The sequence below is a fragment of the Papaver somniferum genome, chromosome 1 (assembly GCF_003573695.1).
Source record: "Papaver somniferum cultivar HN1 chromosome 1, ASM357369v1, whole genome shotgun sequence".
In the NCBI taxonomy this organism is placed as follows: domain Eukaryota; kingdom Viridiplantae; phylum Streptophyta; class Magnoliopsida; order Ranunculales; family Papaveraceae; genus Papaver; species Papaver somniferum.
In genome coordinates, this window is record NC_039358.1 from 203648495 (window position 1) to 203660201 (window position 11707).

An 11707-nucleotide genomic window follows, 5' to 3' on the forward strand; every position below is an offset into this window, starting at 1 on the left:
AGACCCCTTTGCTGAGTCTGTACATGCACACTTCAAGATTCCTCTCAGACTCAGCATGACGAGCTACGTCGGACGAGACGCGGAAAGAGCATTGCTGAGAGCGTAGACTTCAGCACGAGCATCATCTCTTTCCTGGCAAGACAGAGCATATTATCCTGGACCCCTGAAAGAGGAATGGATCGAGCCGTCTGTAATTCTTCTTCCAAGCTGAATCCTAGATTCCAACAAGGAAGTACGCTCACGGGCTTCCCGCAGATTATCACGGTCCACAGCAGTGTGCCATTAAATAAAGCACGATCATGGTTGTACAGATTTTGCATGTCGACCATCTGAACATGCCGCGCGCGCCATACCTCAGCCCGAGCATCCCATTTCTTAGCTTCACTCTTAATTTTCTCAACCAAATCTCTAATACGAGATTTTTGCCGAGCTCTTTCGTTTCGAAGCCATATCAGCTCGGGGACGCCACCCACTGGAGATAGGGTGGGGAGACTCAGACAGAACAACTAAGAGATAAAGAATGACGACATACGGCGAGGGAAAAAACCAAACCTGTGAAAGTGGAAACTTGGCTACGAGTTTGCTCTAACTCCGCGCACTGCAACAAGTTCTGAACGAAGATCAGCCTCTGCTTCACCCAGCTTTTCTTTCTCCTTAAGGCTTTTCTTCAGCTCTTCATTTCCACCTCAGCCGCAGATAATTCCTTTTCTCGATGACGAAGCTTAGCCTCGAGCTTCAGAGATTTCGCTTTGAAGAACTGATACAGCACGTGGTTACAATGCTCGCTCCTCATCATCTACACATCAAGATGACAAAACATTATTTCACCGAAGCGTCTGATCGTCACGTAGAAGTGTACGAAAATTTACCTCAGCACACGCTGCTGCGGAAAGCCATATTGATACCCGTCGGCGATGCCATCATATCGGCAACGGAAGTAGGAGGCTCCGGCACGAGGGTAGCTTCGGGAACAGTCAACCTTTTTCCCCAGGCTTCAGACACCTGCGCCTTTGAAGACATCTCCATCATGCGACGGGTATACGCGTGATTCCTTTTCCCCAGCACAACAGGAGCGGGATGAGAGACAAACAGAAGATTCTTTTCCTTAAACCAATCCATGATGGCGTCCTCACCCTCAGACGTCGGCGACTGGGGAAGACTATCGGCGGGCGCGTCAACGACAGATTTTCCTTTCTCTGACTCGACCCCCTCAGCATGCTCCTCCGCGCCTACACAGCAGGCTCCTCCGCACCAACATCTTCTACAGTAGCATCCCCATTACCATCACCACCAAGAACATCCCAATCATCATTGGGGGAAAGTAAAGAGAAGTCCTCGGGAAAATCGAGGGCTTCGTCAAAGAACTCCCCCGTGGAATACATCCGATCAAAAGAAAATTCTTGAGAAGTGGGAAGGGTATCCGCGACATCACCAGCAGGGACGGAAACATCCCCGATGACAACGTCATCAGCCATCACAACTTTATTCCTTCCTTCATCACCAGCGTGAACAGCGAAGACCTCTTCTCCGACATTGATAGGGGAGGTACCAGTACGTTCCTCCCCATCTGTAATCTCGTCCTCAGCAAACTCTTCGTTCACTGGACTAGTAACCTCTTCTTGGGCCTCAACCTCGCCCATCACCGTAGTAGAAGACTGCTTCGGCCTAATCTTTTTCTTCTTCAATACCTGAAACCAACACCACAAAAAGAATTATTTTTCCCGTCTGATGGAAGTTCTAAAAAAGAAGCGCAGCTAGAATCTGCGTACCTGAGCAGCTGAGATATTCTTCGGTGGGAGTATAGCACCGGAACCATCCTCCTCGTCTCCATCTATGACGTCCAGGGCATAAGGAAAATTCATGCCCGCGAAGTTCAGACGCCAGGGGCAGAAATCTCCATAGCGAACAGGAGGAGATTCGCGCGCTTACTATTCTCGGTAGGCCGCCAACGGCGGGGACCGGGAATCCAACCGTAAGCCCACGGACCAACTATCTCGATAACGGTGGCGTGCCACTCGTAATCATGATCGCGCTTGATCCTCTCTCGCGCGGGGAAGAGTTTCCGACGACTGGACGCCTCCGTGCCAGGAACATACTTCAGCTTGGCATCGCTGACCTCATTTAACAGACGAATCTCGCCTCGAGGAGCAGGGAGATTCCGAAGGCTGACACTCCACGGCTTGCGATTCATACTATTGACGTAATCCCCAAAGGAGTTATTGAAATTCTCAGGAGTATACCATTCCTTATCCATGGGATTAGGAACGTAACAAGTCATCGACGTTTCCCCCTTACTCCGCAGATAGCATTCCTTCAGGGCGCGGAGATAATTCCCCGATAGTTGGGATACGGAACGGCTATGAGTATTGGTGGAAGAACCCTCACAACTAGCGAGCACGTCGTAGTAGAAGGAATCACCGGATTTGTACAACGGCAGCATCAGACCAGCCTCGAATGCCCCAACCGTCGTTAACAAATGAAACTCATCGAATTCGTACTTGGAGATAAGCTCATACGTAATATCATCCTCAGGGGCATAGAAACGAACCCCGAAGGCTTGAAGCTCATGCTTTTCCTTGAATATTTCAAGATCGATATGCTTGAAGGTTACTTTTTTCCTTCTAACAGAGACACTGCGTATCAAGGGAGCAGCCTCATCCTCCTCGGCGGGGCCGGATGAACTAACGAACGCTTCCGAAGCTTTTCTCTTCACGGGGGGATTTTTTGAAGATTCAACCCTAGGAGCTACGCTCTTCGTATTATTCCCTTTAAAAGTTGGAGAAGACCGTAGATGATGCTCGGGCACTAACGAATGTAGAGGAGGAATGTCAAAAGCAACAGCGCGGGGCGGAGCCTGCGTACTCCTAGTATCATCACGAAGACAAGACACTGAGCGATCAAAGACTCTTCGATAACCAGACGGATTTATCGGGGGAATATCTTCCCTAGAGGACGAGGCTTTCGCTCCATAAGAAACTCGACTCCGACGAACATCATCTTGAGCATCTCGACGCGGAAGAGATCTCGATAACCCAGAATCAGGAGTCTGATAAGTAGGCCGCGGACGGTCAGACATGGCTGCGGAAAGAATAAAATCAAGAACAAGTTATCACCAAAATCAAAAAACACATCCATAGCAGAAACAAGGAACAACAGTAGCAGAAAATTCACAAGTCAACACAGCATAAAACGGTGGAAATAAAGAAAAGGAAAACTTACCGGAAAAAACAGCAGTATAAGAAACAAACAGGAGAAGCGGGCGTGGTTAATGCTAAGGTGGAGAGAATTTAAGATCACAGGTGCAATGAAGACTGACAAAAAATTCAAAATCACAAGTGCAATGAAGACTGACAGAGAATTTAAGGTCACAGGTTCAATGAAGACAGACAGAAAATTTAAAGGAAGAATGAAAACTGAGAGAGTGTTTAGGAAGAATGAAATTAAATTTTCTTTCTATCCTTAAAATACCCGAAAGAAAGAGAAGGAAATTAAGGGAGGAATGGGAAAACGTGCCCGTTACATAAGCAGTTAATGCACGAATAAAAGACGTGCCCGTTACATAAGCAGTTAATGCACGAATAAAAGACGTGCCCAAGTATCTAGGAGAAGTTATCAGGAGTGAGAAGAATATGCGACGATAGTTTTTCTTCAAGGCACCCATTAGTCATTCAAGCCCGAAGAAAAGGGGCAAATTGTGTACACATATATCTCACTATCAGACACGTGTATATAAAGAGGTACGTGGAAAGCATGCAGGCCAAAAACATCAAAACATGATGGGTCACGAAACACCAAATAAAGTCCGAGGAGTTACTTTATCTCATCCCCAAAAGAGAAGCCAAGATCAACGGTGGAGAGATAGTTAGCTGACACGGACTGACAGGGGCAGAAGACACTTGTCTGACACGAGCAGACCCCTCAACTACCCACATTAAACACTCCGAGCAGTGTACGTGTCGACCAACCTGTGGAACGAGCGAGGATGCCTCTGCGGGATCAAGGGGGAAACGCAGACCTCCGCGCGATGGACGCAAGGACACAAGAAGATAAGGTTCCAACGGTCTTCAGAGATGGGTCCCACGTTCTAACCTTATAAATACCCAATCTCCACCAAGAGGAAGGGGGATCGAAAACATCAGGAAGGGAAGGAGAGAGAGAGAGAAATAGCAAAGGTAAGTTAATCCCTTAGAGGAGAGAAACATGTAAACCCCAAAAATCATTCAACTATTCGTGTAACCGTGAAGAACATAGTAGAACAACAAATCTCGTGGATGTAGGCCTTAGTGCCGAACCACGTAAACCATGGTCTTATTTACATTTCAGCACTTTACATTCGTTTGGCTCCGCACGTGTTTGCTTATATGTTTTGTTTTCCTTAATACTTATATCCCATGCACAAACGCCACGCCTGGAGTGGTTGGATGAGGCCATGATAAACCCGAAGGTTTTGAGCCTATGAATCAACACCAGGGTACCATCATCATAATCTCCCTAGATGTTAAAGATTGATTGTGAGCGTTCGGACACGCGCGTGGTTCGTGTGCCCATAGTAGATCTAAGCCAAAAATAATACCCATATTATTGGTTCCAAATTCAATTAATCCTTAAATTTTGTAAGGAATGTTGCATTATTATGTTTAATAATTACGTACTCACATGGGTTATGCACGTAAATCTGCCCATCGGTTCCACCATTTTGTCTTAGAAAAATAGGGAACTGATCACATGTGTCAGCCTAGGTGCGTAATCATAAACCCTAATTTTATTTTTGATAGGTAAATGAAGATTTTATTATGAAAGAAAGCAAATCATATTCACAAACTGTGAACACCTAATTTGACGATGGAAGGGAGTCCCACAGGGTGAATTGATTGTCTGTTGTAGTAGCACTTTTGGCCACGGTTATTTTTAATTCGATCAAATTTGAAGGGATCTTCAAAACTGATTTAATGATCAAAGATTTCCATTCCCCAATTGTTTTTAAACCCCATAAAATAGATCTAATCAGATCGACTTCGTTGATGCCTTCATATTAAATAATGTGTAGACTACTGATCTTAGCCACGGTTTTCTCTAAGAAAATTTCAATATCTATTCAATAACTAAATTCTAAATATTAGAAGTCTTCAATTGTTTTCTACCAAGCAACTTTACATAAACAGATTCATTTTGTCTTCAATTGCTTCAAATTATAACAAACTCGAAAATGTGTGGTGTAAAACAGAAACAGTTAGGAACAATTATATCTACTCCAGAATGATAAACATCGTGAAATATAATAATTTCAATTAAAATTTGTTCGGGTCGAATTTGTTCGAGTTTCCACGATCCTTCTCATGACAGTTTGTGTTATTCTACAAAGTCAGATTATAATGAGACACATTATTACTCGAGTTGAATTTAATAATGTTATCTGTTTCAGTTTGTTCATTTAATTCATCATCAATTAATATAAATTATATGCAACCAATACAACATGGTCACGATGGCACAACTAACCTCAAAAAAATGTAATTTAATGAGTTACTCAGCTCTCAATCGCTCTATAAATGGGAGGTTGCAACAACTGCAGATATAACATCTAAATTTCTTTTTCTAGTTTCAAACCCAAACATACATACAAAAAGAATATCATTTCAATAACCGAATATGAAAAACGAAATCCACGACGATGATGAGCCAATTCTCAGATTGAATGCCGATGGAGAAGGTAGCAACTATTAACAGTACTTGTTTATATTTATAACTTTGTTTCGTAATTTTTCTGTTCAATTTTCTTAATTTTGTAATGAATTTCCATGACTTATCTCAGATGAGGAAGACGCGGACATCGAACTTGATGGTGGAAAAACGGAGGCCAAAATTTTTAACAAGCAGGAGGCGCCATTGGAACAAAGCCCATTTAAGGTGCTGCTGGAGCTCGAGGGTGTAGGAGCAGATGAGGGTAGATTGGGTGTCGATCTTGTCACCATCTTAGATATCAGTGGTAGCATGAAGGGACCCAGATTACTAAAAATGAAACTTGCAATGCAATTTTTGGTCCAGAAACTAAGCAGAACTGATCGTTTATCTGTTGTCACTTTCAATAGAAAGGCCGAAAAGTTATGCCCACTCCGCCAGGTAACTGAAAAATCTCAAACGGAGATTACAGAACAAGTCAATGACTTGGTAGCTAAATCCACCACAAACACAGAAGCTGGCCTTAAATTGGCCATAAGAATACTGAACGACCGAACTCGCACCAAAAACCGAAGTGTGGCTGTCATGCTTATGTCTGATGGGGAAGAAGATGCAGAGAGTCGGGCTATCTCTATTCCGGTTAGCGAGGTGCCTGTTTACACGTTCGCTTTTGGTGATGGATGCGATCATCATGAGGTAGTTTTCAGATTTAACGTTTAAACGTTTACTTACTCTGTATGATAACTTCACTTGGTTAGGTGCATTTTTCTCATGTATGCTCCGTCCTGTAGGTGCTCAGAGAAATTGCCAAGAACAGCAAAGGAGGAACGTTCTCACCTGTTCAAGACTCGGATGATTTGAGTGTTGCATTCTCAACGGCTTTGGCTGGGCTTCTTAACGTGTCTATTGAGGACCTTTCTCTAACCGTATCACCACTGAACCGTTCAGAACTCAATAAGGTGAATGCCGGAAATTACCCACAAAAGAAGGGCACGGTAATGGAGCCTGTAACAGTTATATTCAGGTCATTGTACGATCGAGAGAAACGTAAGGTCCTTGCCTTACTAACTCTCCCAAAGGTTGATAAAAGATTTGGCGTGCAAATTTTCAAAGTGGAATTTAAGTACAGGTATACCCAATTTGAAATTACTACGTACCCCTAAATGTTTGTAATTCGTATCTTCTAAAAAGAAAGCATAATGGATATGTAATTATGTATGCCTAAACAGGGTTAATGGGAAGGATGCATTTGATTCTGATGAGAGAACCATAAACGTGACCCGCACACCTACACCAAAAGAGGGAGAGGTACCACAAGTGCTAGCTGAAGAAACACGTCTCGGAACTGCAAGTTCCATAAAAGACGCTAGAATATTGGCTGACAAAAAAGAGCTGGCCGAAGCTAGGAAAAAGTTGGAAGATGCGGGTAAATCACTTACAGAGATTGATGCCGTACTTAAGGCTCAGGTGGAGCACCTCCATCTACTCATGGCATCCCAAGAAACCTATGACAACCAAGGGAAAGCTTTTGCACTTGCCCTTGAGGCTTCACATGAATCACAACGTTCCGTAGCTCTCCCTGCTGGTATTCCTAGTGGGTATGACACTCCCCTTATGGCCGAATACAAAGAGCAAGCTAAGAAGTATACTGAGGATCCCAAGGGTTATAAAGTGCCCACAGCGGCGGAAGATAAGAAAGCCACCGCTCCTGCACCTCCTCCAACTCTACAGGTGGATCGTGCTAAGATTCAGGCTATCCTTGATTTAGCCGACCAGCTTGCCAAACTACTAAAAGATCTAGACTCATAAGCTCCAGCATCGTTCGACTGAATTACACTGGGTCTTCTGCGTTGGACTTAATTCTTACAGCTTTCTCTCAATAAGACATGTTTGTATTTCATGTTATTTCTGTTGAATTGCTTTTTATGTTTCGTCTTTCAAAAACTTACTTTGAAATAAATGTGTGCACACGGCATTTTTAATTCCAAACATCTTCTTTTTAATTTGGGAATCCATTTCATTTTCCCATCATCAGCAATACTCTCTGAAAGAAGCCAAAGCCTTTCCTAAACTTTGAATCCATCATTTGGTGGGCCCGTGACACCCAGGCCTTATAAGCAGGACATTCCAATGAGACAAAAGTAACACAAAACCTTGCAACAAGTTCAAATGAGGTTGCTTTGACAACTGCTTGACAGAAAAAACTCTCGATATCGACATCACTAATTGCATTTGTAGGAGTTCAGACAAATGTGAATTTAGACAATGACTAAGTAAGTTAATCTGCCACATTTTCATCAGGCTTAATTTTGCAACTCCAAATGTTCTCTTTGAATTAGCCGCAAGTTGTTTTAAAACTACAAAGTAACCGAACTTAGCCAATAGATGCTGGAACTTCACATTTTTTTTGTTTGTTATGTTCGGTTGGTTAGTTGTTAGGTTCAAGTTACGAAAGAACCGAACTTTGTAAACTTATATACTCTTATATTACGTAAAGTTCGGTTAGATCAAAAGTGCATGCAGTTTGCGAACCAACCGAACATAACGCTGTAACTTCTAGAAATTATTAGAGAGTTCGGTAACATGCGTGTTTGGAACAAGTAACCGAACTACACTTTCAGATGAGTTCGGTTACTTGTTCATCTCACGGGGCAACCGAACTACAACTTCAGATGAGTTCGGTTACTTATTCTTCATATAAAGTAACCGAACTGTTCAAAATCCACTTCAAATCCTGATCATTTTGAAGATTAACAAATATTCTAGGAGAGGATGGAGATGAAGAATCAGATGAATTTTCATCATTTGAATACTCAAACTTAGTGAATTGGAAAAAAAAATTATTTTCCATGTTTTTCTCCTTCATCTTCTCTAACTCTACTCTCTCAATAATTCTACTCAACTAATAATAAACCCATCTTTTAATTTAATCTCACTAATTGTTTTTAACTAAATCATTCACTAATCATAACCTAAAAATAATTAAGAGGGTCGATTAGGTATTAAATAAATAACTAGATATGAGGTGACCTAGAATTACTTCTAATGCTTTTACCCAAAATAAAACCATGGTCCCCAAAATAATAAACCCATCTTTTAATTTATTTCCTTCATCTTCTCCCCCTATATGGGCTATCAGCTAAACAAGGAATTGGATGCTCAAAACTAATAGCCCTATATGGGCTATCATCCAAGCCTTAGAGACAGGATACTCCACTGAGGCCCACTTGTTTATTTATTTCCTTGATATTGGATTATGAGTCGTACTTTTTGCACACTCCTTATCGAGTGTCCATGTAACATTGCATCATTGATTTAATTTAGGGGTCATGTAATGAGGATTTAAACATTAAAATGGAAGGTAATTGGATCATAGTTAACTAATCAACTAATCAAATGAATGAAACACAAATCTAATGTATTATCTACTTGCATTACTATTTGTACCCCATTAAGATGGTGTATGTGCGTACCGCACAAGCTAAGCTATTTCATATCCGTGATCTCGGTTTATTGGAGAAACTCATTTGGTTTATTAAAGAAAGTGGGAATGTTATATATGCCCCTACTATCCATGGGCTTAGCACAAATACCCTTATCCATTATGTATATACTCCTTACCTTCCATAAGTAAATAAAAAAATATTTTTATTCCAGTTTTACCTATTAAACCAGATTAAATTTATTTTGGTTTTCATTTCAGATCTCAAAACTCCGCCTTTCTTATGTTTCAGCCACCTCTTCCCATCCCTTCGCCGCTTCCAATATCACCGCCACAAAAATCGATCGAACAAAACTCCACCACCATCATCTCCATCGCCGCCACCAGCACCAAAACCATTTCGAAGAGAACAACCAGTTCTATTATCTTAGGAGATGCAAAAATCAATATCAGTTGAAGATTTAGGAGATGAATCTGGTTTAGATCCCAATTTCTGGTAATTTTCGGTTTAGATTTGTTTTTAAGATGGGTTCCGATGATTGAGTCTCGCTGTTGATGAAGGGGATCTGAGATTGTGGCCGGGAATCGATGGCGAGAAGAAATTGTGAATCTGTAATGGAAATGGAAACCAGGGTTTGAGTTGTTATTTGAGCTCATGGAAGAGATGGATGCGGTCGTTGTTAGAAATGGAATTCGAATTTATGAATATCTAGGGTTGGATTCTGATGCCGAGAAGTCAATTGAATTGAACAGTGGAAATTGGAATTGAGGTGTTGTTTATGGATGTAAAGGAGAAGCTGAAGGCTCGGAGCAGATGACATTGGATTTTGACAGTCAGTGTTGGTGAAACTGGGAAGCTGAAGGTTGTTGATTGATTGAAGGGGGAATTTGTGTTTGCTGTTATAGATGGCTAGGTCAAGAATGCAACAGTGGAGGATCTGGTGGTACTAATGGAATTGAAATGTTTATGCAGTGGATGTATGGGAGATTGCAGGTGGTTGTTGGTGGTGCCGTAATTGGAATCTGATGGTTGTGTAACATAGGAGAATGGGTGTTGCAGGAACAGAAGATGGTTGTAGATTGTTGGAGCTGCAATGGGTTGTATAAAGTGCAGTGAGATTGGCTTAAGGCTATGTTGGTGTTGCAGTTACATTGGTTGAGTGCTGAGTGGGGAGAGCTAATGCTGCTGCTATTGATTAAGGTACTGACATGGGTTCCATTTAACTTCCAAGGAAGAGTGATGCATCGGTTGCACTGTGTATGTGTTGCAGTTGTGCACTTGAAGAAAAGGTGCAGTTGGCTAATAGTGGTTCAAGGAATGTATTGCTTGAAGATAACTTCATGTCGTTGGACACAACTTCTGCTAGTTTCCTCCTAATTTGGAGACAACTTGAACTAGTTGCCTCCATATACAGAGACAACTTTGGCCAGTTACCTCCATATACCTACATATAAGGAGATAACTATGGAGCTGGTACAGTTACAGATGAGCTGATGGAAGGAGTTTTTTGTGCTATGTTGATGTTGAATGGAATGATGATGCCATGGAGATTAGAAGTCATAATATAATAAGACAATGAATAAGATGGTTGTGCTGATGCTTATGCTTTGAATCAAGAGAATAGATGAATGCTTAGGAAGTTTGAACAGGAACTGAATATGTATCCAGTGAATGAAGAGCAAAACAAGAATTTGTTGCTGCTTGTGTGTTGTTGATGTGTTTGGGTAAGGGCATGAAAGTGACTGCATCTGTTTGGCTCATGTTGCAAGTGTACATTGATGGTTCTGGTCGTGAAGCTGTTGCAGGAAGAGTTGTGGTCGTGAAGCTGTTGCAGTAGCATAGATGGAGGATGTGATACTGCCTGGTGGTGGTTCGAATTGTTGGTTGTGCAGTGAAAAGAGATATGAAGTGGCAGGTGCTTGTATGTGATTTTGATATGTGACTTTGTATTGACGAATATGTGGTGCAATGGTAGCACAACTGGCTATATGTCAGAAGATGTGTGTTCGACTCACACTAGGTTCACTCATTTGTGTATATGTTTTAATTTTTGGAGACAACTTGTGATAGTTGCCTCCATATATGAAGATAACTTGTGCTAGTTGTTTTCACTTTTGAAAACAACTTTGTACTAGTTGCCTTCACTTTTGAAGACAACTTGAGCTAGTTGGCTCCATTTTGTTTTGCAACTTGTTTCTGTGCACTATTTGTTGGAGACAACTTGAGCTAGTTTCCTATGATATGGACACAACTTCAGCAAGTTGACTCAACATGACGGTGGTAGTTAGCGGCGGTGATGGTGGTTGACGGTGGCGGTGGGTGGTGGATACGAGGAAAGTGGTGGTGGTCTGCAGTGGTGGTGGCTGATGGTCGGTTGTGGTGGTGGCTGATGGTCGGCGGTGGCGGAAAGTGGTGGTTAGCGGTGGCGATTGGCGGTGGCGGAAAATGGTGGTTTTCCGCGGCGGCGGCGTTGGACGGTGGTGGTGGTCGGCGCCGGCGGTGGTGCACGATGGTGGTGGCGGAAAGTGGTGGTGGTTTGTGGACTACGGCGGCGATGGATAGTGTTGGTGGTGGTTGACGGTGGT

At 42.4% G+C, this 11707-nt stretch overlaps 1 protein-coding gene across 1 annotated transcript; it reads left to right on the forward strand.

Moving 5' to 3' along the window:
• Positions 1 to 5585: 5585 nt before the first annotated feature.
• Positions 5586 to 7658, forward strand: LOC113335582 (E3 ubiquitin-protein ligase WAVH1-like). Its single transcript, XM_026581609.1, has 4 exons — positions 5586 to 5710; positions 5813 to 6375; positions 6471 to 6808; positions 6909 to 7658. Exons 1-4 carry the CDS (start codon positions 5650 to 5652, stop codon positions 7486 to 7488), a joined length of 1542 nt encoding a protein of 513 aa, XP_026437394.1. The 5' UTR covers positions 5586 to 5649; the 3' UTR covers positions 7489 to 7658.
• The last annotated feature ends 4049 nt before the right edge of the window (positions 7659 to 11707 follow it).

Excerpts from the sequence above, each read along its gene's own strand:
- LOC113335582 (XM_026581609.1), top strand. The coding sequence starts at position 5,650 with ATGAAAAACGAAATCCACGACGATGATGAGCCAATTCTCAGATTGAAT. Across the intron at positions 5,711-5,812 it reads ATTGAATGCCGATGGAGAAG|ATGAGGAAGACGCGGACATC; the intron begins GTAGCAACTATT and ends GACTTATCTCAG. Across the intron at positions 6,809-6,908 it reads AAAGTGGAATTTAAGTACAG|GGTTAATGGGAAGGATGCAT; the intron begins GTATACCCAATT and ends ATGCCTAAACAG.